General features: G+C 52.4%; 10 protein-coding genes across 10 annotated transcripts in view; 5 read left to right on the top strand and 5 right to left on the bottom strand.

The window, feature by feature from the left end:
- Window positions 1–1,607: 1,607 nt before the first annotated feature.
- MAA_04196 (bZIP transcription factor) lies at window positions 1,608–3,539 on the top strand (the record flags this gene model as incomplete). Its single annotated transcript, XM_007822194.1, has 2 exons — window positions 1,608–2,398; window positions 2,462–3,539. The coding sequence occupies 2 exons, from the start codon at window positions 1,608–1,610 to the stop codon at window positions 3,537–3,539; spliced, it is 1,869 nt and encodes a 622-aa protein (XP_007820385.1).
- Window positions 3,540–6,484: 2,945 nt separating this feature from the next.
- Window positions 6,485–7,629, bottom strand: MAA_04197 (Tetratricopeptide-like helical; the record flags this gene model as incomplete). The annotated part of the gene is made up of 3 exons (XM_007822195.1): window positions 6,485–6,565; window positions 6,648–6,861; window positions 6,950–7,629. The coding sequence occupies 3 exons, from the start codon at window positions 7,627–7,629 to the stop codon at window positions 6,485–6,487; spliced, it is 975 nt and encodes a 324-aa protein (XP_007820386.1).
- A 1,127-nt stretch (window positions 7,630–8,756) lies between these two features.
- On the bottom strand, window positions 8,757–10,358 carry MAA_04198 (zinc finger domain-containing protein; the record flags this gene model as incomplete). The annotated part of the gene is made up of 3 exons (XM_007822196.1): window positions 8,757–9,292; window positions 9,688–10,254; window positions 10,310–10,358. The coding sequence occupies 3 exons, from the start codon at window positions 10,356–10,358 to the stop codon at window positions 8,757–8,759; spliced, it is 1,152 nt and encodes a 383-aa protein (XP_007820387.1).
- Window positions 10,359–10,771: 413 nt separating this feature from the next.
- On the top strand, window positions 10,772–11,821 carry MAA_04199 (Tho complex subunit 7/Mft1p; the record flags this gene model as incomplete). The annotated part of the gene is made up of 1 exon (XM_007822197.1): window positions 10,772–11,821. The coding sequence occupies one exon, from the start codon at window positions 10,772–10,774 to the stop codon at window positions 11,819–11,821; it is 1,050 nt and encodes a 349-aa protein (XP_007820388.1).
- Window positions 11,822–12,020: 199 nt separating this feature from the next.
- On the bottom strand, window positions 12,021–12,481 carry MAA_04200 (Tubulin binding cofactor A; the record flags this gene model as incomplete). Its single annotated transcript, XM_007822198.1, has 2 exons — window positions 12,021–12,188; window positions 12,302–12,481. The coding sequence occupies 2 exons, from the start codon at window positions 12,479–12,481 to the stop codon at window positions 12,021–12,023; spliced, it is 348 nt and encodes a 115-aa protein (XP_007820389.1).
- A 770-nt stretch (window positions 12,482–13,251) lies between these two features.
- On the bottom strand, window positions 13,252–15,170 carry MAA_04201 (double-strand-break repair protein rad21; the record flags this gene model as incomplete). The annotated part of the gene is made up of 2 exons (XM_007822199.1): window positions 13,252–14,844; window positions 14,907–15,170. The coding sequence occupies 2 exons, from the start codon at window positions 15,168–15,170 to the stop codon at window positions 13,252–13,254; spliced, it is 1,857 nt and encodes a 618-aa protein (XP_007820390.1).
- Window positions 15,171–16,594: 1,424 nt separating this feature from the next.
- MAA_04202 (ATPase, P-type phosphorylation site) lies at window positions 16,595–19,975 on the top strand (the record flags this gene model as incomplete). The annotated part of the gene is made up of 4 exons (XM_007822200.1): window positions 16,595–16,753; window positions 16,808–17,990; window positions 18,047–19,384; window positions 19,437–19,975. 4 exons carry the CDS (start codon window positions 16,595–16,597, stop codon window positions 19,973–19,975), a joined length of 3,219 nt encoding a protein of 1,072 aa, XP_007820391.1.
- Window positions 19,976–20,201: 226 nt separating this feature from the next.
- MAA_04203 (intra-Golgi transport complex, subunit 4) lies at window positions 20,202–22,923 on the top strand (the record flags this gene model as incomplete). The annotated part of the gene is made up of 2 exons (XM_007822201.2): window positions 20,202–21,674; window positions 21,739–22,923. The coding sequence occupies 2 exons, from the start codon at window positions 20,202–20,204 to the stop codon at window positions 22,921–22,923; spliced, it is 2,658 nt and encodes an 885-aa protein (XP_007820392.2).
- Window positions 22,924–23,585: 662 nt separating this feature from the next.
- MAA_04204 (Sua5/YciO/YrdC) lies at window positions 23,586–24,899 on the top strand (the record flags this gene model as incomplete). The annotated part of the gene is made up of 1 exon (XM_007822202.1): window positions 23,586–24,899. The coding sequence occupies one exon, from the start codon at window positions 23,586–23,588 to the stop codon at window positions 24,897–24,899; it is 1,314 nt and encodes a 437-aa protein (XP_007820393.1).
- A 298-nt stretch (window positions 24,900–25,197) lies between these two features.
- The window catches only part of MAA_04205 (coatomer complex, zeta subunit), a gene marked incomplete at both ends in the record, with an annotated part of 837 nt that continues 554 nt past the window's right edge, over window positions 25,198–25,480 (bottom strand). The window contains one exon of the mRNA XM_007822203.1: window positions 25,198–25,438. Coding sequence (XP_007820394.1) covers window positions 25,198–25,438 — 241 coding nt within the window. The remainder of the gene's footprint in view (window positions 25,439–25,480) is intronic.

The raw sequence follows: 25,480 nt of genomic DNA, 5'->3' as shown, positions 1-25,480 counted from the left end.
AGATCCGTTTGGACCATTTATGGTTGTGCCAGCCACAACTAGGAGCAGCACCTAGGGCACCTAAAGAGTTGCTTGTTTATGTTGTGATCACGCACATGTAGTGTAGTCCGTGGGAGCCGACGTATGAAAGATGATGTGCAGGCCACTCAGGGTCCTTGGTGGTCTGTAATAGGGCCAACAGTTTCACGAGGGTCAAAAGTATTGAGCGACAGTGGGTGGTAGTATTGACATCTTGTCCACGGGCTGATTGGCTCTCCCATCGCAGATTGCGGAATAACTGTTGCGGCCAGAGGAACATGGACCGAAGTACGGAGTGCAGGCAGGGCCACAGAGTTGGGAGCATGCCCTCGCAAGATTCTTGGACGTTGTAGGTGGTCGGGCTGTGCAGTCAACAACATCTTGGTTGTACTTGCCCAAGAGCATGGTTCTGGCCTGTGTGCTGTTGCCTCCGATGAGAAGATACATGTGTTTTGCCCGCGGTTGCACTAGTCGTGAAGTCGCGCCGCTCAGTCCCACTTTGCCCTCTCTCACGGGGCCTGGGGCTTCATTGACTCTTGACTCTCTCTGTCCGTCCCGCACATGGCGGCGGACCGTGGCCCTCCAGCCTCCAGTGCAAACTCGGGGAACCCCTCAGGTTTCGTCAGGTTGAGCGGTACCTATGTACCTCCGTACCTCCGTACCTCCGTACTGCCATAGCTCAGCTCTTTCCCACAATGGCCCAGCTCGCTCGCTCCTGCCCACTCACCTCCCTCCAGAGCTCACACCCGCCTCATGGTCGAGCTCTCATGGCCTCCTCCACGGCTACAACACACCACCCCATGTCATGCCCACCCGCCCGCCGTCCAGAGCCCGCACAAAGTACATAACCTATCTGCCGCCTCCCCTCCCACTTTCTAGCGTTCCTTTATTGTTCATAGCCCAATATTCATCCGTCCTATTCACGACAAGACCTTGGTGTCCCTTGTCTTCTTCTCCTCCTTGACTTTTTTCCTCCTCATTGCAGACAGTATTCTCTTCTGCTTGCTCCGCAGCTCTTACTTCCGATTTATTTCTCTCACCGGACCTACACGCTGAATCCCCCACCGCCGCAGCAACATATTGAATCTGCTATTTACTTCTTCTCGTCTATTACACGACTTTGCGAAATTTCCACAGGCCGGAATATTTATACTTACTGCTTGAGTTTGAGCTTGTATGTTTCAACTCTCAATATACCCTATTCACCATCATCAACACGGGTGTGGCCTGAACCCAACTGCAAGAAAGCCGTCCTACACCACTAAGTTTGATGCCACTGCTGTGACTTATTCCGCCACCCTCCAGCAATCTCATCTTTGGCTTCCCTACCTCACATGATTGGTAACTTCTGTTGCTTATCTTCGAGCCCTCCGAGCTTGAACTTGCGTGCCCAACCCCCTGCCATAACTTTTCCAGTACGTCAGACGCTTCCACACGATGCACTAATGCTGCGCTATTAGGTCCTGGGGTCTCGTAACAGCCAGTCCTCCGTTCGCATTTTCCCTCCTACAGTCCGCCTCTTCCTTCTATACATCTATCGTCTTTTGAAGCTTCTGTCCCGAGAAGCTTTACCAAATTCCATCGCTGCAATGGCCTCACAGTTTGCTATGCAGCCGTTTTACAGATCCACGCCTCTGACGGTGGATACCCACCACGCACAACAGAAGTATTTTGAAGAAGAGGACAAGAGCGGTGTATTAGACGACGGGCTTATTGAGCACAGCACTGTTGACTCCGGCCTGGAATTGTCACCACCAATGGCCAACAGCCGAAGAGAGTCCTTCGCTGTTGGTAGCACGCTCTTCTCCCCCAAGACGGAAGATTGGCAGTCTGTAGATATGCAGTCGGTGCCATCCAACCCTTTCCCGGACCAGAACGGTGGAAACAATGTGAACGGCCCTCCCAACCCTTTCATACATCCACAGGGCCAAGTTTTTTCTCAACATGGCACTCAGTGGAGTATGAGTAATAACTCGGGGCCTGAAAACTCCATGCAGCAGTTCAACAATGTCTCTACTACATTCGATTCTAGCAACTCTGTCTTCCAGCGACCTACGCAAAACCATAACCCCTTCCACAGTACTGGCAACATGTTCGCATCGCTTCACCAAGGGGATCAGTCTATTCCAACCTCTCCGCAGAAGGAATGGATGGTCCCCGCCCAGACAATGAACAAGAAAATGCAACCTGGGAGCCCTATAATTCGGTCACATAACGATCTGAGACGAGGAGATGGTATCCGCAAGAAGAATGCCCGCTTTGACATTCCGGCTGAACGTAACCTGAGCAATATCGATTCCCTTATTTCCCAGTCAACCGATGAACAAGAGATCAAGGAGCTGAAGCAGCAAAAACGCCTGCTGAGAAATCGCCAAGCAGCGTAAGTCTCTTGTCCGCCCTCGTGCTTACCCTTGCCCTGCATATACTAATATATCTCGGATAGCCTCGACTCAAGACAGCGGAAGAAGCAGCACACTGAGCGACTGGAAGATGAGAAGAAGCACTACACTGCACTCATCACCGACATGGAGGAGGAGATATCGGCTTTGAAAGACAAGTGTGAGGGACTCATGCAAGAGAAGCAAGATCTCATGAGCTTTGTTGAAGGGCTACGCCTTGAGAAGGACGAAATGATTCGTGCACACACTCTCGAGACCGGCGAACTACGAAAAAAGGTCAACGTCCTCACAGAACACGTCCAGAGGCTAGAAAGCCAATCCCTGGCTACTTCAGGCCCTGGGGCAAACGGTGGCATCCCCGATAACTTTGGCATGGAAGGGATAGGCATGCCGGGGGCTTGGGACAACCCGAACTTCCTCAATGACTATTCCACTGAACCATTACATGTTAGACCGCACGTCTCGCTTGCACCAACCAAGAAAAACGACAGTGCCATCATGCCCCTTGAGAGTGAGAAAGGTGCCTCTCAGGGAGGTTTACTGTTCATGCTCTTCCTCGTCGGCGCATTTGTCATGTCCAGCCGGTCCATGCCAACCATCCCTCGCGTATCTGAAGATGTTCGCGCGGCGTCAGCAACTCTCCTTGACAATGTCCTCAAGGATGCTGGCATCAACTCGGGATCAGCGGAAATGCCAGCCATCGCCCCCCAACCATCTGGTGCGAGTTGGGCTCATCCCCATGTCACTGACACAGGCATGGGCGACATAAGCATGGAAGGCACCGCCCCATCGATGCTTGAAGAGCTGGGCGATTCGTTGACACAACCAACACAGGATCAGATGAACGAGCAGATCTTTTCCCTCTCAGCAGCACAATATGACGGCGTAAGCAATCAAGAATTTCTACAACACGCCCCAGAAAGATCTACCAGCCAGGGTCGCAAGAACCTCGCGGATGCCCTGGCTGCAATGCGTGCGGCCAACAAACAAGGCGGTGCTGCTGACGTATACACACGCTCACTTCTCTGGGATCAAATCCCCAGCGACGTTGTTCGAAACTTTGCTAAAATGGTTGCGGAGAGCAGCCATGCAACGAACCGCAATGATTACGACATGAAATGATACAGCAAAAATGAACCTCATGATAACGAAATATGACGGCCCTGCAACCTTTTTAATGACTGTTTTCTGGGTTTTCTTTGATTATCATTTTATTTTGCCATTTTATTTTCTTCTACTTCTTTTTACCATTGACGAGTATACTTATTCTTGACTGTCTCCTTCGCGGACATGACTCAGCCAATCAGACCATTTGCTCACGCAACAAAGTGTTATTTTTGTGCCGACTCCGTCCTCTTGAATTCTTGATGATGGAATGCTTTTATGTTCATTACTTTTGACGAAATTTCCTTTTAACTTTGATGGGTTGTTTGTTTTCAGCAAGCGAGCGAGCATTGATATTTTGTGCGGATGTTTTGTTTATTTCTAGGCTTGGCGACTCGCCGCCGCCGCCTCTTTCCTTATGTTTTATCTGGTGACTACGGGTTCATGGGGCATTTGGCTATATTTTATACGATATTATCGAGAGGCTCCAGTCCGTTGTTCTTGTATATTGGATCGGGGGAAGGAAGGGGGAAAGAGGTATCAAGGAGAGATGGACACTGGGGGACGGCATGTTGCTCCGAGAAAACTGGCGTATCAAATCGGCTTGGCCAGATCTGGTACACACAGCGGCTCGAGAGGGCAACGGGAGACTGAAAGCCAGGAGACTGATGAGACCACCACGATGGATCAAGCGTGATGGGTGATCAACTCATGTTTCCTTGGTGGATTGCAGCGGGCAAGATGCGTGTAATGCCTTGCAAGCTGGCAATCTCTATTTTTCTTTGTGGACAATGACATGATAGTGAAAACTGTTGAGATACAAATACTTACGACAGACATCAATGAATGACAAAACAACATAAACCACAGTCATGGGCTCGTCTGGGTTACTCTGAGTACTAGGTATAAGTCCCCAAGAGTTGACTCCCGTACTCGATAGCGGTGCATGAATATCGGTGGCGTCCCCAGTTACTTGCAGGAGCATCAATTGATGTCAAGTGTCGCCGGTGCCTTGCGTGGAGAGGCATGGGAATGGAGGGGAAACGCTGGAGAGTAGCATCTGTTCGCAACAACGTGACGACAAAGACAAGCGAGTAGCTGCAGGATGCACACCATAAGCAAGGTCACAGCCCCATGTGTATGTACAGCTTCCCAGAAAGACGGGGAATGTAACATGTCGGAGCAAGCTGGTTGGTAGCAAACAGACGGCATGAATGCAGACTCTCAGACATCGGAAGTAAAAAGGGTCCAGCTCCCCCATCCCGCCGGAAATTATGTGTTAAAAAAAAAAAAGGCATTGCCTCGACTCTCGTGAGAGCTACCCGCGCATGTCAAAGTGTCGCCATGCCATTCTGCAAGGCGCAGCCCTTTTTTACGAGGCCAACAGAAATTGAAACAAGATTGAATCGACTGGGTTGCCTTTGTCTGGTGTGCGGAGACGCTCGGCCCAGCCACAGCGGCTACTGGGGAAAAGCTAAAAATGGCAGCTTCTGGACGTTTGTGACGGCCACGGGCCGGGTTTAGCTTGCGAATCTTGTTCGACGTTAGCCTCTGGGGGTGCGGCGTGGGGGTGCACTGCTTTTTTTGTCTTACACGTAGACGCCGTCTTGGACAAGAGTCTCACACCGCTTGCGCATGTGCCTCGATCTTGGGGCCATGGTGACCTTGGCGCGGGTGCGGGTTGGCTGGAGAGTTTGAGCTTGATGAGAGTCACGGTTGGGGAGGGGAGTTTCCTGGGCCGGTGGCGCGTCAAATGATGCTGGCTGGGCTCGGAGAGGGCAGCGCGTTTGCATGACGGGGTTTGGATTTGGTTGATTGGCCATGTAACTAGTTGGTTAGTGTCTGAATTCGCGACGAGGACGCAATAATGCACACCGCAACGTTTCACAAGGTAGGCTTCACCACCGAATACCCAGCTGCCTGGTCCTGGATGTGGCTTCCGTATTTCCATCTTTCTTTCTCTCTCTCTTTTTTTTTTTTTACATGGGTTCGCGTGCGTAGAGATGTGTACGAGCGGGGATCAACCATGTTTCTTGTAGAAAGCCACCAACGCAAAGGACATTACAAATGGGTGCCTAGTAGTAGTTTGGGAATTGACAAATTTGTATTTCGTCGCGGGTGAGGAAAGGTAATGTCCCGCCAACAGCTAGCTAGCTGAAGAAAAAATGAATATGAATATGATACACTGTTCCCCCTAGGTACCGAGGTGTCTAGTATGCAAAGGCGACGGCAAAGACGTGGCTCTGATGCCTTCACAAAATGTACGACGGGTTACTTTCGTATTTCTGAAGGGTCGTACTTGGGTTTCCAGATCCTGCTCACGCGGTCAACAGGCTGCCACCACTCCCCACGGCCCCCCCAAGGAACAAATACGAGGCAGATACATGAGAGGGGGCTATAGAAAAGAAGGACAGAGGGGGGGAAATCACTCACCATGAATTTCCGATAGTTTTGTTGCCGGCTTTCTCGGCTTGTCGAAAGTACCGAGCCGCGGTGTACTGTGCCAAGTATAGAATTAGCCTCGTGCTTACGAGTGAGGGAATGACTGGTGACGGTGGCCTGGTAGCGGGGAGGATGCCGATTTGATGCTGGTATTTTTTGAGGGCAAACCCGAGCACTTGTTTGTACCCAACGGCGGATTTGCGTGGCACGTTGGGCATCAAAGGCGGGGGAGAAGACGCTTTGAGACGTGCAAAATGCGGACTTTTGTCTTGTGTCACGCAAATGCCGCAGCGGTCTCTTTTTTTTTTTTTTTTTTTCGTAAGTTCTCCGCCACCCTTGGTGCGCATGTGTAGCTTGCGACATGTGCATCAATTATTGTTCTCGGTATGCACTGCTGTGCGGGAAGACGGGGCGTGTGTAAGTCTGGAGGGGGCATTCGCTGCTGACCTTGTCCTTTTCACCACCGATTCCATTGAGGTAGCAAAAGGCTGCTTCGTTCATAGCGTCTGTTGAACCTTTTGTTAGTGTACCGATTGGCCCTGGGAGTGAGTGCCGCGGCGAAACTTGCCACTATCTCCGAGGTTTGCTGCCGTTTCGTAATACTAAAGGAAAACGTTAATGCTTTTCTTGTGTGTGTGTGTGTGTGTGTTGGCGGTTATTATGGCGTAATTCATCCAGACTCACCTGCCTCGCAGCAACAGAGTCCTTCTTGATGCCCCAGCCGTAGCGGAAGCAGTTGCCGAGTTCGAATATCGCCATGACCAACTCCCCCTTGGCGGCGCCGCCCTTCTTCATGCCCGCCTCAAGGGCAAGCTGCTCGATGGCGGCCGAGTTGGACGCCGCCGCGGTGAGATACGTGATGGCCTTTTCTGGGTCAGGATCGCAGCCCCATCCGTGTCTGCGGCGGGAGGAGGGAAACGCACAGCGTCAGCAGCTCTGCCATGACGTTTGGTAAATCTCACGATGCAGGGGCGGGCGAATCTTACCGCAACGCAAGCCCGTACAGCACCTGGCTCAGCGGGTTGTTCGGCCCCTGCGGATCGGCCAGCCGTCCGAATATCTTGGTCGACTTCTGCAAGTCCCCCTCCTCGTGTAACCGGATCGCTTCCTGGATATCGTCGTCTATGGCCTTTGACGAGCTGGCGCTCCGCTTCCTTCCGGTGGTCCCAGGCGCCAGGCTCATCCGTGACATGCCCTCGGAGGGGTCGGGCGACGCGGGCCTTGCGCGGGCAAGCTCATTCTGTCCCGCCAGCATCGTCGCCCGCCGCTCCCACTGCGACTGATCGGCCGGGTCGGAGCGCGTAATCGCAGGCAGGTTCCCGGGGACATTCTCGGAGGACTCGGCCGGCCTGCTCAGGTGCAGTCGCTCCGAGAGGCGCCGTCTCGAAGAGTGGCTCGTCTGCGAGGAGACGGACTCGCTGCGCGATCGACTTGATCGAAAGACGTCGAGGCTCCGGCGGGGCGACGAGCGCACCGAAGTCTTGGGCGAGAGCAGGTTCTTCTGGTCCTGGCCGTCGTTGGGCGGTCGAATGATTTCCTGGCCGGCGGTATCTGTGCGAATAAATGTGAACTCGGCGGCGTCCAGCCTGCGCCCGCCCTCCTCCCCTGCCGAGTCCGCATTGTCGTCGGACTGGTCCTTCTTCTTCAGCTTGTCGAGGAGACCCATGGTGCCGCACTGTCTTGAGCTTCTCCCAGCTGTACTGTTGTACCAGACTCTACTGTCGATACAGCGACTGTCTTTTCTTGCTTTTTTATGATGAGAAGAAGAAGAGAAGGAAGGAAAGAAGGAACGACTGAGCACGTAGTTTCCGACAAAGACGAGCCGCGCATTTATTTATTCTCCTTCCACCAGACCCTTTCTCCTTTCGTGCCGCCTGGCCGTGTGACGTCGATTCGATGTCCGTCGCTCGCGGGGCCGTTGATTGACGTCGTAAGCTGAGGCAGCGCCAGGCCAGCCTTCACACCGAGGGGCTGAGCCGTGGCAGTACCCGTTGAACCGTTCAATGTTCCTTCGGGATGCAACAAAGCAGCACCCCCAATCAGGCCTTGGGTTTCTCTTGCGACAGGTGTCACAATCGCATTGTTTTACCCGACGCCCGATGCCGATATCGAAAGGGTCGGGTCGTACAATGCAGCAACAACAACCGTTGAGGACAAGCGACTGGTGTTTCACGTTGGGCTGACAAAGGCCAGTCTTTTTGCGTCGACTGGTGGGGTGTGCTCCTTAAATGTCAACATTGATATTTTTAAACTTGAAAAACGGCATGGACCATACATATGTACATACTCCCACGCGCTGGCAAGTAATTTAAAAATGGCAATAATGCTGTCTATCAACCTTGGCGCAAATGTGGACCGTGACCTTCTTTAAACCAAGGAACTTGACGATATACATCTCAACGTGGTCCTTGTCCAGCACGCACACCGACTTAACACGTCAAAAAGCACATGCCAGACTCGGCAGAATAGGCTCTAGGTGGATGCTTCCTAAACTGAATTTTTTTTTTTTCGCATTGACAAGTATATCATCTATCGTAATCCTCTTCGTTATCACGCCGTCTCTTCGCACCTGTTCCGCAACAGCGTGCTTCAAAAATGGCCATGTCATCAACAATGTGCCATCCACGGCCGACAACCCTCCCCCATCTACCTAACCTAGGTGTGGCAAGGGCCAGGCCAAGCCGAGTTAAATGACAAGGGGTAGCGTACACATAACGCTGCGTTGCATTGATTGCAAGAGCTCAATGCCCTTGGCTCGCACAAATGGGTATCGTGCTAAAAGTCATGTCAAATCTAGAGGGGTATAAAGTCCTTTTGGTTCTCAAAGTCAGAGTCGTCTGATTCTGCTTCGATGAATTCTGCAACCTCATCTGAGTCAACGTCGTCTGAATCCACGGCTTCTTCGTCGCTGGATACATCTTCATCCATAGCGTCGTTGGCTTTGGCCTGGTTTCGCAGGACGCTTGCCCTTTCACGGTGGAGGAGTTTACATCCTTTACTCTTGCAGATGCCGGTATTGCTAAAGTCAGGGCATTCGAAAACATGACGCTCAGTGCAGGAAGCTCCCTTGTCACAGTAGCCGTAGAAGCCGAATGCCTCGCAAACCAAAGCACCGGGCGCTGCTCTGGAGTGCGTGTATGGACAATCGGCCTTTGTGCAGTGGCCTTTTGCATAGTGCAAGCAATTCGGAACGCGTTCGGGAGAAACATCATGGGAAAGGTCGCACGACTCGCCGTTGGGACACTTGCCGTCCTTCAAAAAGTCTTTGCATACAGCCACTCTGGTAGGATCATGTTGATATCGACAAGACGGGCCTTTGGGGCAGGAACCTACAAAAAGTGTCGTTAGTATATACCCATACCCAGCCCCGCGTCTCGGGGCTGTCTCATTCGCTGCGAGTGCTGGTTCGATCCATTTGGAAATATCTATTACCGGTCGTTGAGAATAGTTTGCAAGGTTGGGGAGCCTTTTTTTGAACTCCAGACCGACTGTCCAATGTCAGCACTTCGCTCATTATGGCGCTGGCGACATACCGTTGGTCTTGAACGATTCTGTTGGCCACAAGGTTACCAGTTTTCGTCCGATGAAATCTGACACCGGCGATGACAGCCGTCTTCGGAGTGGCAGAATGCTGATCTATAAACAGAAAAAAGAAAAGAAGAAGAAGCGAGTCCATTAGTAGTGTTCGGCAGACGGATGTGTTGATACCATATGTACCGCTTACCTGATGATTTAACAAGCTTCTTGCCGCCATCGGCTACATGGAAACGGATGCCTTCAATCATAATCTCAGCTTTGCCTACACCAGGTTTGGAGTTAGCAACCGCATTAATCGCGCTGGCCTGATGGCGCAAAAAATCCTTCAGCTGATTTTTTTCGCGCATCTTCCGGTCCTGCAGCTTCTTTTGCCTCGTCTCTTCAATGGCTCTGACGCGGTTCTGGGTATCTTTCTCGTAGACGTTGGCATTGATGAGCTGTCGATGTCGGTCGTTTCTAGATACCCAGCCACTGCTTCCAGTCGTTGAACCCGGACTTGGAGTATTAGAATCAGATGGTGGCCGAGATTGGTTGAGGTGAAGCGTCCGATGGCGGTGGTTGTTTTGCGCTCGCCCAACTCTATATGCCGAGCCATTATAAGCGCTGCGTGGGCGATATGCATTTCCTCCTTTTCTCAAGTCAGCACCATAGCGACTCGCTGTGTTAATCGTAAACGGACTTCGATAGTCACTAGCTTGGCGGCTCGAGGTGGCCCCGACTCCAGCCTGTTGACTTTTGTGTCTGTTGATTTGGCCTGGATAGGGTCAGTGGCAAACCAGACCTGATGGAGCAAGGGAAAGTTGACATACCCGCTAGCTGCCCGATGCGAGCCAGAAGCTCTTTTTCTTCTTCCGACATTGATGAAACCCGATCAGCCAAAATTCAGTTTGCTGTGATTGTGAGAAATGAGGTCGTGGTTGGGGGAAATGGAAGGCTGCCCCCAACGGGACTTTTTGTTCCAATGACGGCATGGGTCTTCATAACGGTTAGTCAGCAACGGCTGGTCTGCGTGCCGCACCTACTGTAGTAGTAGTACTACTAACTACAGTGGGTCGCCAGAATTCCATGTAACAACAGCCAATGAACAAAGGCAGCAGCCAATGGTGGACCCCCAAACAAGGCTGGAATAACTACCACAAGGACACCAGTCCACAAACACCAGTTGACCGGCTTCGAATTTCTTTGCAATTCATCTCGGGATTAGGGAGTATCACATCGCACAAGCTGGATCCCGCAAGACTTGCTGCTGCCAACCTGTCCATTATCCAACCATGGCATCCTGGGCTTTGCTCGACGAGAAAAGCGAATCTGAGCTTCACAAGTCCCGTCTTCTCAACGTTGAAGAAAAACCCTTTAAACGGATCACAAAACGCCTGTCTACCATTTCCTCCGTTGTCTCCGTAGCCACACAGCATAACGGAACAACAGAAAACGGCGCTGATGCCGCGAACCTCCCCAGCTTGAAAGAAGATCTTACGCTCGACTTCGCCGCCTTTGACAGCAGCATTGCACGTCTACAATTCCTACACGATGCCAATCAACGCGAGCGCGAACGATATGCGGCCGACCAGCAGCGCATTTTGACAGAATGCCAAGCTGTGCGGGCCAATAATGGACAGCTGAGGGAACAGTTAAACTCTGCACGAGCGACGCTCGACCAGCGGAAGAAATTCGACGAACTAGCAGAAAAGATCACATCTAATAGACTATTACGTCCGCGGGAGGACCAGCTCGCTAACCTGGCGAAACTAGAAGAAGAGTGTAGGGAGCTGGAACGAGAAAGTGGGACATACAAAGGAACATGGAAGGAACGCAGAGAACAGTTCAACAGGATCATGGACGAAGGCAGGATGCTGAGACGGCAGATTCGTGATGAGAAGGAGGAAGTTGACCGGCGAGAGGGCATGAATGAGGAAGGGGAGGATGACGCTGACGGAGAGCGGGAGGGTACAACACCTAGACCAGTTGTCAGTGGTAATGCGACTCCACATCCAGACGGCGAGGGTCAGTCGAAAGGCGAGAACGACGTGGAAAATGAGGACGAGTCTGCAAATGCAGCAGCTTCAAGTAGGGACAGAACACCGTCCGGGGACACGCCCGCGCAAGACAAGGCGGGATCAAGGGCAGCCCCAACACCGGCGGAATCAACATCTTCAGCGCCACGAGGTTCAGGGAAGTATTTACAGGTTCCTGGGAGTGCAACACCTTCACATCAAGGTGACCAAGGTGCTGGAGATGTGGACATGGAGGACCAAGTGGAGACCCAAAGGACAGAACAGGAGAATGAAGAAGGCGAGGATGAAATGGAAGTTGACGAGTAAAGCAAAGGATTTAGGGTTTTTTCTTGCCTTGGATGATGTACTTTAATGCTGTAAAACTGTGATACCACAACCTAGGGAACCGAGCACAGTCCCTCATAATGCCATCTCTCGTTGGGCGCCCGAGTAACCTGCCTCAATGCTCTCATTAACAGATTGGGGAACCATCTACATCCACCAATTTCCCGAGCAGCTCTCCGCGTCAAGCCTTAGCCCTCGCCTGCCCCAGCACGTCCTTCGCATTCTGCAGGTCTTCCGAACCACCAGCTTCCTCCGCCAGAGAAATCTGGTCCTTCAACTTGGTCACCGCCGCGGCAATCCTGTCTTTCAGCGGTCCAAAGACGGCTTTTGTTTGCTCAACAGCGGTTTTCTAAACAAACAAGGCATCATCAGTCTTTCTTTTCTGTGGATATAAATCCGAGCACGTGCTCTTTCACGACTATTGAAACAGGAAATAAAAGCAAAAGAGGGGAGGGAACGCACATTCTGCTTCAGCATAAACTCGGCATTGTCATCCCCGTCGCCGCCTCCGTTGCGGATACTCTCCTCTAGCTTCTTCACTTCCGCCTCTTGGTCGGCTAGTTCCTTGTGGTACGAGGCTTCTTCTTTGAGGAGCCTGCTTACGGCGCCCGTTGCGATGGCGAGCTGTGACGGAGGAGGCATGTTGTGCTTTTAGGCTCTTTCCTGCGTGCCCCGGCGTTGGTAGGATTTAGGTGGTAAGGGATCGCGGAATCTCTGCCGAATAGATGATGTTGTTTATAATGGTTTTTTGGAATATGGCTGGCTGGGATTAGAAAATACTGGTGCCTGTTGTCGGGGAGGAATCTAATCGAGTGCCTGCGGGTGAACCATGGACGTGGGGTGCCATGGTGGGGTTGTCGTAAAAGACCACTGCGTCACGGTTGCAGTGTAAGTACTGAACATACGGAGGGAGTACTTTCAAGTACGAGCAGGCAGACATGGCAATTTCCTTCTCGTAACATCTTCCTCCATTGTCACGCATTTGCAGGCACGCGCAAGATGTTGATGTGAAGCCTCTCATTGATTTTCAGTGTAGTAGCTACCTAATTAGAATCACTGCTATCCCGTAACCAGCACCCTCGCACAAAACGTCCAACATTTAGAAGCGAAAACCGGCCTCTCTATCGAGATCCATTTCGCTCTCCAAGCTCCAACATGTGCTCTTCATAAACATCCCTGACCAACCGTATCCCGTCGTGATCAATGGTATCTTCCCATCAACGCCTGCAACGCCTTCAGAGTAGTCCAACAAGCCAATGCCCAAGAATGCGCGAATCCAGTATAATACACGAGCACACAACCAATCTTCCTAGCCAACATAGTACTCCAGACAGCGTACCACACCATAATTATTCTTTTTTTTTCCGTCATGAAATCAAAATGATGTGTCATACAACAGCCAGGTTGTGATTTTAGGCCTCCACAGCAACGGCAGTAGAACTGACCGCTGCAGGCTCCGGCTCGTTCTGGTTCGAGATCTCGCCTCCGGCTTCTCGCTCAGCCCAGTCTCCCCACAATCCTCTCTTCCCACGAACTCTAATGGGCGCCCCCAGCTCTGGTCCTTGTTCAACCTTGATCGCATCCTTAGTGGCGAGGACAAGACACTCGAAGAACATCTTGGTGGCTTCTGCCTTTGTGGTTTGCTTCTCGGGGAGCAAATTCTGGAACACAACGGAGCTCTTCTTCCTCCTCTCGGCGTTTGTGGCAGCCTCAGCTCCAAACAAGTCTCGAAGAATGTGCACGGCATGCTTGGTACCAACAGAGACTGGCCCACTGTCTTGAGGATGCACAAGGGGAGCTGTCGTTTCGTCGAAGGGGTTCATTACACTACCGTCAGCTTCGTAGTGATCATCGTCGCCGCCAGCGGCTGGGATCTCCAGAATGGTGCCATCGGCTGCCACACTGTGACTAGTCACGCCGTCGCCATCAAAGCCAAAGTCTGTATCCTCTCCAAGTTCCAGGCGCGGTGACTTGGCAGCACCAGCGTCACTATCCACATCCGCAATGCCACTGTCTCGCTTTCGCTTGAGCTCGCTCATTCCCCGGACGGCATCTAATGAGAGCATGCCTCGAAGCTCTGGGGCCCAAGCTGAGCTGCGACCCTCGGTCATGATGGACGAGACAAACCCACCAGTCTTCTGCATATCCATCAGAGCTAGTAGAAAGGGATCTCGAGGGAGAAAAGAGGCAGGTTTGATGATATTGTGTCGATCAGCCTGTTGCTGTTTAATATGACTGCTCGACAAGGCAATCTCCTCATCGGGCATCATAATTTTCTGCTTCTTTGCACGTTGGGCAGGTCTGCGGACGATGGTAAGTTCCGTGTCTTCCGTGGGTTCATAGAGATCGGTGTGGTTGTGGCGCGAGTATTCTGTTTCGATCTCCAGTGCCAGTTTCTCGTCAATGTCAGAAAGTGGCGATTCGGATATTCTTTCACGGGCCAGATTCGTTGTGGAAGCCATACCCGGCATGGCAGATTGGTCATCAACGTTGAAAGCGAAATCATCATCACCCATTGCAATGTCGCCCTCTCCATCCGCGATTCTCACAGGGGGTTCTCCCAAATCAGTTGCGTCCTTGTTGTGTGTCCGAAGTTCCAAGTCATCGCTCAACATGTCATCTTCAACGTCGCGTGCTGGCGGTGCATCTCGACCATGTTCGATACTTTGGCTCAAGTCGTCGTCTATGCTGAAGCCGAAGTCGAGCTCAAGTTCTAACTCGCCCATTGGTGCAAAGCTGTCGTCTGCGTTGTCATTGCCATGTAAAAATTGACTGACTTCAAGATCTTCCTGCAAATTAATATCTCTGTTATTGCTGGCACGGCCTTTGCGGCCGACTGGGGTAGCCGTGATGTCGTCAACCTGAGACAGCAGCCATGAGGCATCTGGAGGAGGAGGCAATTCCAGGTTGTCATAAGGCGTGATCCGATCAGGCAAAAGCAAGGCCTCACGATTCGGCATTTGTAAGTTGGCAGCCATATCATTGTTTCCACTGGAACGGAAAGCCTAGGATCACAACGTTAGTAGCTTTTCCAATGACAAATTAGACTGCCGTCTGGGAGACTCACCATTTTGATCTTCATCATAGCTTCATTACAATCATCCAGCAAATAACGCGTCTTTCGTTGGTATATTCTCACAACTCCAAGCAGAAGTTGGCCACTGAGACGCAGTGCCATGGGCGCCTGGTTCGGTGTGATGATGGCCTCCACACTGTCGGTGACATTGGACTGTAGGATATGATTTTTAGACAGCTTGCGCTCCAGATTTGCCGACAGCCAGACGCGAGCCAGGGGCCCGCTCTTCTGGAGGAGAGTCTCCGAGTAGAACATGGTGGCGCTTCGCGACGCGACACAGCTGCTCGAATGGCTCGAAACGAGCAAGTACACGAAGGCTTAATGCGAGCCCGCTGAGATGGTTGAAGAGCAAGCGCCAGTGGGGGTGTCGAGAAGTTTCGTGTCAACAGCACCGAGGGTGGCGCGTTGTCGGGGTAAACAAGGATTTGAACCGTGTCGACGCTTTGCAACGCGCAAAAAAAGGGCGCGCAAAACAGTATAGCAAAGCGAAATAATCGGCCGACTTGATTGTACGTGTCCGCGACCGAGAGCGATGGCGTACCGAGCGATAAATGAGCGTGGACGTGAGGGTCGTGACGAGATGCTGCTGGGTAGAAGGTGAGGATCGGTACCAGTGCAAATAACCAGGTGGTTGGGGGGAGGCAACGTCCCACTGCCCAGGACGGAAGAACGCTCCTTCCGCATCATCACTACGGACAACAGAAAGGTGGGTCCACTAACCCAACTGAGATGCATGCATCCTTCATCATTCATCAACCATTAACTCCGTACTCCGTACTCCGGTCGGAGTACTTGTGTCTAGGGTATGGAGCAGTAGTATTCCTTTGGCCCGCATTCATTCTCAAACTGCTCCAAGGAGCCTCTCCTGCTGCCACTGTACGGTCGTTTGTGCCAACCCATAGCCATTTCGAGCGAAGCTATTATCAATACAAGTACTACCATAAAAAGTGAAAATATCAAGATCTGCACGGGTCATTCATATACTACGACTATTAATGTGGGCATACACTCCGTGGCCCGGAATACATGGCATAGCCGCGCGCATCCCGGGCTAGAAAAATACCTTTATTTGCTCTCGTTATATTCCCCCCATGCTAATTCCATATTTGGCCTGTTAGCAGGCAGCGGACCTCTAGCGAATCGACCTCCATGTATTCTCAAACTCTCAGAGTTGTTCCCATTTCATGCGCCTGCACAACCCAGAGTGCAATGGTGCCACGGACACCAAGTTGGCGGGTAGTGAGAATACATACAGGCTGTCATTGGCTCATTATGGCTTCGGCTGATATTGAAGGGATCCACACTCTAAGTCGCATGCAGATCTGTTCTCAGCGGAAACTGCCCCTGGCAAGTTGTTTCCCAGTTCCTGACTTGGTAAATCCACTCTCCGACAAACCACTGTCCACAGACTGATGCCCTCTTTGCGACTCGTCTGCCTTTCTTCGTCCATCTTCAAGGGCAATTTTCTTTTATTTTCTTGTCTTTTTTTTGCCCTCACTGCATAGTCCATCTCTGATCCACATTTCCAGCGGCCTGTTTACGCCTTGCGCATTGGTGTATGCGAGCGACGAACGTCTTCGCCTGAACATTTCCCTATGACGACGCAGATCCGGTTCTCATTCATCTAGTCATCCCCATGCGATATCTACAATAGAACGACCGACTCTCTGGGCACGACAATGCAGATGCCATGGTTTGCTCGCAACGGCTCAGGGAAGGAGACACTGCTCCCTACCTCGAGCACTCCAGCCATCACGGAAATGTCCACCTTCGACTCGTCCGAAAATGGCAAACCAGTCCGACCGCAACATGCCCGAACTCCCTCATCACACGCCAGAGTATGTAGTTCGTCGCCGTGGCTTCTGGAGTATGTACCGCTAACTTTTGTCAAGAATGTCGCAGATGAATTTTCCTACATGACGCCCAGCGAAGTCGGTGCCCGCTTGCGAACGTCGTTAACACATGGATTGACTGCCACCGATGCCCTGACCCGACTGGGTGATTATGGTCCAAACGAGATTCCCCATGATGAACCAGAGCCTCTTTGGTTGCGGTTTGTGAAGCAATTTCAAGAACCGCTAATCATTCTGCTACTTGTGTCCGCGGGCATGTCCGTCTTGTTGGGCAATTTAGACGATGCGGTGAGCATCACAGTCGCCGTCACAATAGTAGTGACTGTTGGGTTTATCCAAGAGTACCGGTCCGAACAGTCAATTGAAGCTCTTAACCACTTGGTCCCAAACCATGCCCATCTGGTACGCGGGGGATCTAGCAAACCTTCAGCGACTATACCCAAGTCTCCTGCCTGGCCACCACCATCCGGCGACCCTGGCTCGACTGGCAGCTCCGGAACGAAGACACCAGTAGAGGATGCCATGGATGCCGTATCAACCAAAGTTATGGCCGGACAGCTTGTTCCTGGTGACTTGGTACTGTTCACAACTGGCGATCGGATCCCGGCCGATATTCGTGTGACCAAGGCAACCGATCTGACAATAGATGCCTCCAATTTGACAGGAGAGACGGAGCCGGTCCGAGTCACGGCCGAGGCGCGAACAAGACGAGTCAGTACCCACGGATTGAACCATCTACAGCTTCCTCAGCCGCCAGCACTCGGGTCCGGGGGACATCACGAGGGAGATCCCGGCGGTGACACACACAACATCGCATTCATGGGAACCTTGGTAACATCTGGCCACGGCCGAGGCATTGTGTTCGCGACCGGGGGAAGCACACACTTTGGTACCATAGCGACCAGCGTATCTGGTACGGAAAGCCCTCGTTCGCCACTCCAACTGTCCATGGACGAACTTGGTACCCAGCTCAGTAAGGCCTCTTTTGTTGTCATTGGCCTGATTTCATTAGTTGGATGGTTACAAGGCAAGAAATTATTGGAGATTTTCACAATTTCTATTTCGCTTGCCGTAGCGGCGATTCCAGAGGGCCTTCCGATTATCGTAACCGTTACCCTGGCCCTTGGCGTCCACAGAATGGCAAGACACAACGCAATTGTTCGTAGGATGCCCAAGGTCGAGACCCTTGGCTCTGTCAATGTAGTTTGTACCGACAAGACCGGTAAGCGTTGCCCTTTGCCAAAGTTCTAAAGTGAGATACTGAGTGTGTTTGCCCAGGTACGTTGACGACAAATCATATGACAACGTCCGAGATGTGGTATTTTGGAGCCGGGGATCCGATTGACGTTGCCTCTGACAGCGATTCCATGGATGATAAGAGTACACCTACACAGTTGAGAATTATGCGAATCGGAAACATCGCCAATAATGCACGGCTTGCACAAAAATATACCGAGAGTGGCGCCGCTGCTTCAGCAGTTTTGTCCTCTACGCTGGGGCGTGGGCAAGTAGCCACGAATTCGAGATGGGTCGGCCAACCCACGGATGTCGCAATGTTGGATATGCTTGATAAGTTCAAGGAACACGACATTCGCAACTCCATAGGGCCGCGGGTAGCGGAAACGCCGTTCAGTTCTGAGAGAAAATGGATGGGCGTGACTATTGGCTCTGATTCTAAAGGAGAAAAAGAATATGCGTACATGAAGGGCTCAGTCGAAAAGGTTCTTACTGCATGCAGTACTTACCTGGACAATGACGGAAGAGAGATTGTTCTTGATACAGCTAGACGTCAAGAGGCTCTAGCAGCAGCCCAAACAATGGCAATGAAGGGACTCCGTGTTCTAGCTTTTGCCAGTGGACCTGTGTCCAAGTCTTTTAAAGGAAGGACTGCACAGGGAACTTCGCGCACTGGGACGCCCGATTTCGAAAACAGCACAAGTTCAATCCCGGAGGCCAATGAAGATGTCTACAGGGACTTGATATTTGCTGGTTTGGTGGGCATGAGTGATCCACCGAGACCTGGGGTTAGCCGTTCCCTCAAGAGGCTTATGCGAGGCGGAGTCAAGGTTATTATGATCACTGGTGATGCTGAAACCACAGCCCTTGCCATTGGCAAGCAGCTGGGCATGAATATCGCCGTGGCTAGCGAACATTCGAGTAGTCAAGGTACTGTGCGGCCTGTGCTTCTTGGGGAGGAGGTCGACAACATGTCGGAGGAGGACCTGGCCCTGGCCATGCAGCATACCACTATTTTTGCTAGAACGAACCCGGATCACAAGATGAAGATCATCAAGGCTTTACAGTCTCGTGGCGATATTGTTGCCATGACTGGAGATGGAGTCAATGATGCTCCGGCTTTGAAAAAGGCTGATATCGGTATCTCGATGGGTCGCCACGGAACTGACGTGGCTAAGGAAGCTGCAGATATGATTCTTACAGACGATGACTTTTCGACGATTCTGCGCGCAATAGAGGAAGGCAAAGGTATTTTCAACAATATCCAAAACTTTCTCACCTTCCAACTCAGCACCAGTGCTGCCAGCTTGTCTCTTGTACTTCTGTGTACCTTTTTCGGCTTTAAAACTCCTTTGAACGCCATGCAAATTTTGTGGATTAGTAAGTATCCATGGTATACGTAGGCGTCACTCCAATGTTAACATAGTCTCAGATATCATCATGGACGGACCTCCAGCTCAGTCCCTTGGAGTCGAGAAGGTCGATCCTGATGTGATGAATCGGCCCCCGCGAAGACGCAACGACGCGGTACTAACCCGGGCGGTTCTCATGCGTGTTCTAACATCGGCTGTTATTATCATGATCGGCACCATGCTAATATACAGGCACGAAATGCTGGCCGATGGACAAGTAACACGACGTGACACAACCATGACGTTTACGTGCTTTGTCTTCTTCGACATGTTTAACGCACTTAGCTGCCGATCGGAGTCAAAATCTATTTTCCGAGGTGAAATCGGCCTGTTTGCCAACAGCTTATTCAATTGGGCGGTGTCACTCAGTGTTGTCTGCCAGCTATTGGTGGTATACATGCCCTGGCTTCAGGAGGTGTTCCAGACAGAGGCGATAGGACTTGGCGATCTTTTCAGGCTCATTGTTCTTTGTAGCTCAGTGTTCTGGGCGGATGAATTACGCAAATACCTAAAGTACGGAAAGCGGCGTTTGGGCAGCGGATATAGTCAAGCTGTGTGATGTCTCCATGGCAAGGGGTTTATATATTCGGCGGCAGCTTGCTTGACGGGCATTTTGTTTTACATAGAGTTGGAGTCCCAACATATAAGCATAGCATAGCAATTCATGGTAGTGGAAGACTGGGTGTATAATAGAAAGAGGTTCTCTAACATGATTGATGGACTGAATTCCGAGGTTTATATGATGGATGTTGTTGGCGCCTTCGTAGCATGTACTCCGTTTTGACATGTTAGTGGGTCGAAACGGACGGGCTGGGCATAACTGGCCAGGCCAGCTCGACGGCCCGCACCAGGCCTGGGTGCATGTGGCTGCCAACTGTGACGTTGGCGGTGCATGTGCCACCACCACCACCACCACCACATGGAGTCTTGGACACCTCAACCTATCGACAAGCTCTTCAGTCGACACCATAGTCAGCAACCTCGTCAACAAAGCCCCCGGGAGCTATGTACCACCCGGCCGAATCTTCTCGTCGCCAATGTCCTCTCTCCCCAATGGCGTGTTTAATCGCTACAGCACCACGGATGGCAAGGACATGAAGCCGAAAACTGCTACATCATCGCCCCTCAACCATGTCTCCTGCGCGGCCGAACTGCGCGCCGCACTGGCAGCGCTGCATGCTCGGGAATCCGACATAACAACCCGTCTCGACTCCCTGATCGCTTCACAGGCAGACCTAACACGAGATCTCGGCCGATTGGATCTGTTGCGAGCCGGCCTGGGGGCTCAGGTTATCGCAGCGAGATCCATTAGCAATGACATGCTCTCGTCCGCGGCCGAGACTGCGGGGAGGCTCAGCAACAGGGTCAAGGAGCTGGACCTGGAGAAGAACCGCGTAGAAGACACGCTGGGCGTGGTTGAGCAAGTTGCCGAGCTCAAAGCCTGTGTCAACGGCGTGGTAGGCTCCATGGGCGCGCCGCAGGACTGGGAGGCAGCAGCTGCGTACCTGGACCGAGCAAGCAAGGTCCCGGACGAAATCGCCAGGGGCGCTTTCGCCTCGAGTATAGTTCCCAGCGTGGAGGTGCCCGACCCTCCGTGGGTGACGCTGGAGACGGCAAGAGAGTCTCTTTGCGGACTCTTCCTGCGGGAGTTTGAGAAGGCGGCTGGAGACGGGGACGGCGCAAAGGTCACCCGATTCTTCAAGCTGTTCCCCTTGATTGGACGAGCCGACGTTGGGCTCGACGTGTACGGGCGATATGTCTGCCAAGGGGTGGCAGGGACGGCTCGCGCCACGCTGAAGGACAGTGTCGGCGCCCACGGCAGGAAGGAGGGATTCTTCTACGCCAATGCATTGACGAGGCTGTTTGAGCATATAGCGCAGATTGTGGAAAGCCACGGGGGTCTCGTGGAGCGGCATTATGGTGCTGGCAAGATGGTTCGTGTGATTGAGCGACTACAGATGGAAGCGGATGTCCAGGGTGGCATTATCATGGACACTTGGAGCGACGAGCGCGGTATTGACAGGATGATTACCGATGTGAAAAGTTATCCCTTTTCGTTTTTGGTGCAGAGCTTTCTGCCACAGGCCCCTAGGAGTGGTACGCCGCGGGTTAATTCCCCAGCTGTGGGAGGCGGGAATCCTCGTTCCAGCGAGGATGAGGGTGTCAACATGAAAGAAGTGGATGGGCTTTTGAATGAGATTGCCCTTATGCTCGGAAGATGGTCACTATACACGCGGTTTCTGTCCGGTAAATGCATGGTAAGCTGCTCTCTACTATGACAAGGAGTTGGGAACGAGGACTAACAAGGGGCTTGCGCTTCAGGTTCCTTCTGATGAAGATGCGCTGTTGGTATTGCCAGAACTGTTGATCAAGTCAAACTTGTATCGGAAGGTCTCTGCAAAGCTCACAACGCCATATAATGTCATGACGACGTTCTTTTTTCGCCGGTCTGTAGAAAAAGCATTCCAACTGGATGAGTATCCAACCGGGTTGTCCTTGCGCCTAAATAAGTCGATCGACGGTCATGGCCCTATTATTATCACGGCCGTAGACGACGTCATGTACATTGTCAATACGGTTATACAAAAATCAATGTCGACATCACAGCGGGATGTCATTGCATCCGTCATTCCAACTATTGGCCGAGTCTTGGGCTCTGATTTCATTGGCATGGTGCAGCGCAAGATGCGAGACGAATCTTATCCCAAGCCAGCCGTACACGGCGGCTTCCCCCCGGAAGACAAAATCATCCAGTTCATTGTGCTCATCAACAGCCTGGATATGGCAAATGAATACCTGAGCAGAATCATCGGCAGCCGAGTGGTAGCAGCTGAAGGCCAAGCAAGTGGTGTAGCGCTACACGAGTCCTTGAAGGATTCATTCCCTTTCGACAAGGATAACACATTTGCCGCCAACACGCTACACTCTCTGGAGACCAGCTTCATCAACAAGTCCTCTGAGCTCCTCAACGAAGGTATCCAAGTCCTCTTCGCTCAAGTCATCAAGCCTCGATTACGGCCCATCTTCAACGATACTTTCCGGGACGTGGATTACACTCTGAACGAGGAAGGTGTGGCGGAAGTGGCAGAACAAAATGACGAAAACGTGGGGGACATTCTTGAGCAGGTTTCGAGACGATTCGAACATGGCTGGGATCAGCTAATGAAGCCGATTGCACGCATAATGACGCCTGGAACATTCAGAACGCTACTAGATATCACAGCTCGATACCTGTCCAAGATCCTGGAAAAGAGGATATTGAGCTATGCCGGGAAGACGAGTCCGTTTGGCGCGGTCCGCATAGAGAGGGACTTTGGCGGCATCGTAAACATTGTCTCCAAGGGGGAATTTCGTGTCAGAGAGGCGTTTGGCAAAGTGACTCAACTGCTCATGGTGGCCAATATGGAGGACGATGAGTGGGAAGAGCTTGGTAATGACGAGGATGCTATTGAATGGGTGTTGACGGAGGAGGAGAGGAGAAGGGCGAGGGGGCTGGTGAAGGGCTAGTATCGCTCGCGGAAACATGGTCATAGACAGCGTTAAGAATTCATGAGATGCAGGGGTGCATGTATTGAGGGGTTGAGGTGTTGGCTACCTGCACGTTTTATGTTGAAGGACAAGACTCGCGCACAGCGACTCACTGGTGGTGAAGTTCAGAGTTGACAACATGAACCAAACTAAGCTGGCCCAATGGGTGTTGAGCACTCACTTGTGCAAGCTGCTGGCGGACGAAGCTCCAGTGGGCCGCGCCTTCCGTGCCTGGCGTGTACGGAGTATCAACCAGCCAGTGACAATATTGAACATTGAAGTGGCTGACTCAAACCTTCTGCGCCGACGACCAGACCAAAATGTCACTGCGCGCATCGGAGGGTCCAAAGTGAGCCAAAAAAAAAAAAAATCCATCGCCAATATCAGATATCAAACACCGACTACGCAACCCATTATCCATCTTATCTCTTGGGTGATAATCCAATGACATATTCTGTCTCGCTATAAATGAACCCGTCTTGAATCTCTCGTCATCACCCAACCAGGCAGTCTCTCATCTCAGCTCTCACTCATACATATACTACTATTTCACGTTGGCTCGTCTCGCCTCATCACGACTTATATCGGCCCTCACCCGATCCGCGTCCCGACCCTTCACCACAATCTCACCCCCGCCCGCCATGAACACGCGGGTGGTTGCCGTCCCTCACAAGGGCACACTGGGCTCGTTTGACGACTCCAAGGACCCCCTGGGCAGGTTAGAGCACTGGCGCATTCACAGAGACGCCCGAGACGCAGTCGCCGCGCTGGAACCCGCCGCAGAATACCTCAGGACCAAAGACACGCCCGTCGCCTTCCCCACGGAGACGGTGTACGGCCTCGGCGCCGACGCCACGAGGAGCGCGTCCGTCAAGGGCATCTATTCGGCAAAGGGGAGGCCGTCGGACAACCCGCTCATCGTGCACGTGTGCGATCTCGACATGCTGCGGACCCTGCTTGGCTCGCGCGGCCAAGATGCCATCCCCGCGCGATATCAGTCTCTCGTGAAGAAGTTCTGGCCGGGCCCGTTGACGATTCTCCTGCCCAACCCTGACCCCTCGCCGCTTGCGCCAGAGGTCACGGCCGGGCTCGACTCGTTTGGCGTGCGCATGCCGTCGTCGCCGCTGGCGCTGACGCTCATCAAGCTTGCTGGCGTGCCGCTGGCTGCCCCGTCTGCGAATGCCTCCACGAAGCCGTCACCAACCACGGCGCAACACGTCAAGGATGACTTGGATGGGCGGATCGAGATGATCCTCGACGGGGGCTCCTGCCAGGTCGGCGTGGAGAGCACAGTCGTCGACGGCCTGTGCGATCCGCCGGTCGTTCTGAGGCCGGGGGGCGTGGGCATCGACGAGTTGAGGAGCTGCCCCGGCTGGGAACACGTCGTCAAGGCGTACAAGGACCAGAGCGAGGAGGGCAAGGCGGCGCCGCGAGCCCCGGGCATGAAGTATAAGCACTACAGTCCCAGGGCGAGGGTCGTGCTGTACGAGTCGAGCTACGAGAATGGGCGGGCCGGGATTGTCGAGGCGGACGCGGAGGCTGTCGCGGCGACCGCGAATGGGGGCACACACACCGTGAATGGCACCGCGAGGAAGAAGGTGGGAGTCATACGGACAAAGCGGTGGAAGCCCGCCGCTGGCTTGCGATGCAGCAAGCTCCGTCTGGATGCGAGGCGGATTGGCCACAGTCAGCAGAGCGGCCAGCACGACGAGATGCCGTATGATGTATGTGCTGGGGAATTGCAAAACGAACAAGGGGAGACAGTCGGCCAAGTCTTCGACATCGGTCTGGGTCAAGAAACCCGCGGTATAGCGCAAGGCTTATTCTCCGCTCTTCGAGAGCTGGATAGACGGGGCGCAGATGTTATTTTCGTAGACGGTATAGACGACGAGCTGGATATAGCAGCCGCTGTGATGAACCGCCTTCGCAAGGCGGCATCCGAAACTAGAGCATAGACACAATGAAGCGTTTGAACACATTTTTTTTTAAAAAAAAAAGTTTTGTATTCTCTACCTCTCCATCCCACTTTTGTAGATCTACCAGGCCCGAGCAGAACAATACAACCTGCCCATTTCCCATGTCATGCGGCGCTTTCAGAAGATCAACAACCGTTGTCCTTCTGCCATACGAGATTTTTTTAAAACAAAACAAAACCAAAATTAAAAAACGTCCATTACTTCCCACATCATCATAAATGGTATTTTCATGTCAGAGTCTACGAGACGCAGAAGACGGCGGGTTTAGCAAAGCCTTTTACAGGCCTTGCCGTAACCAATCTGCCAGCTTTGACTTGCCCAATTGCGCTAGATTATTGACACCCTGTTCACTGAGGTCGATGCGGCCGATGGGCACGTCTTGCGCCGGGGCTCTGCTGACACGCTGGACAATAATGGTGGGGTCTGTTTCGAGGATGACGCCGTCGTCGACGATTTCGTCAATGGCAAGGGAGACGAGGTCGTAGTTTTCGATGATGGTGCGCTTGTCCACGGATTGTCTGTGACTGTTTAGTCGGGGGGGCTTTGCATGGAAACCGCAC

This window comes from Metarhizium robertsii, assembly GCF_000187425.2.
Source record: "Metarhizium robertsii ARSEF 23 chromosome Unknown MAA_Scf_5, whole genome shotgun sequence".
Classification (NCBI taxonomy): Eukaryota; Fungi; Ascomycota; class Sordariomycetes; order Hypocreales; family Clavicipitaceae; genus Metarhizium; species Metarhizium robertsii.
The sequence above is the reverse complement of the archived record's forward strand: the minus strand, read 5'-3'. Positions and strand labels throughout refer to the sequence as shown.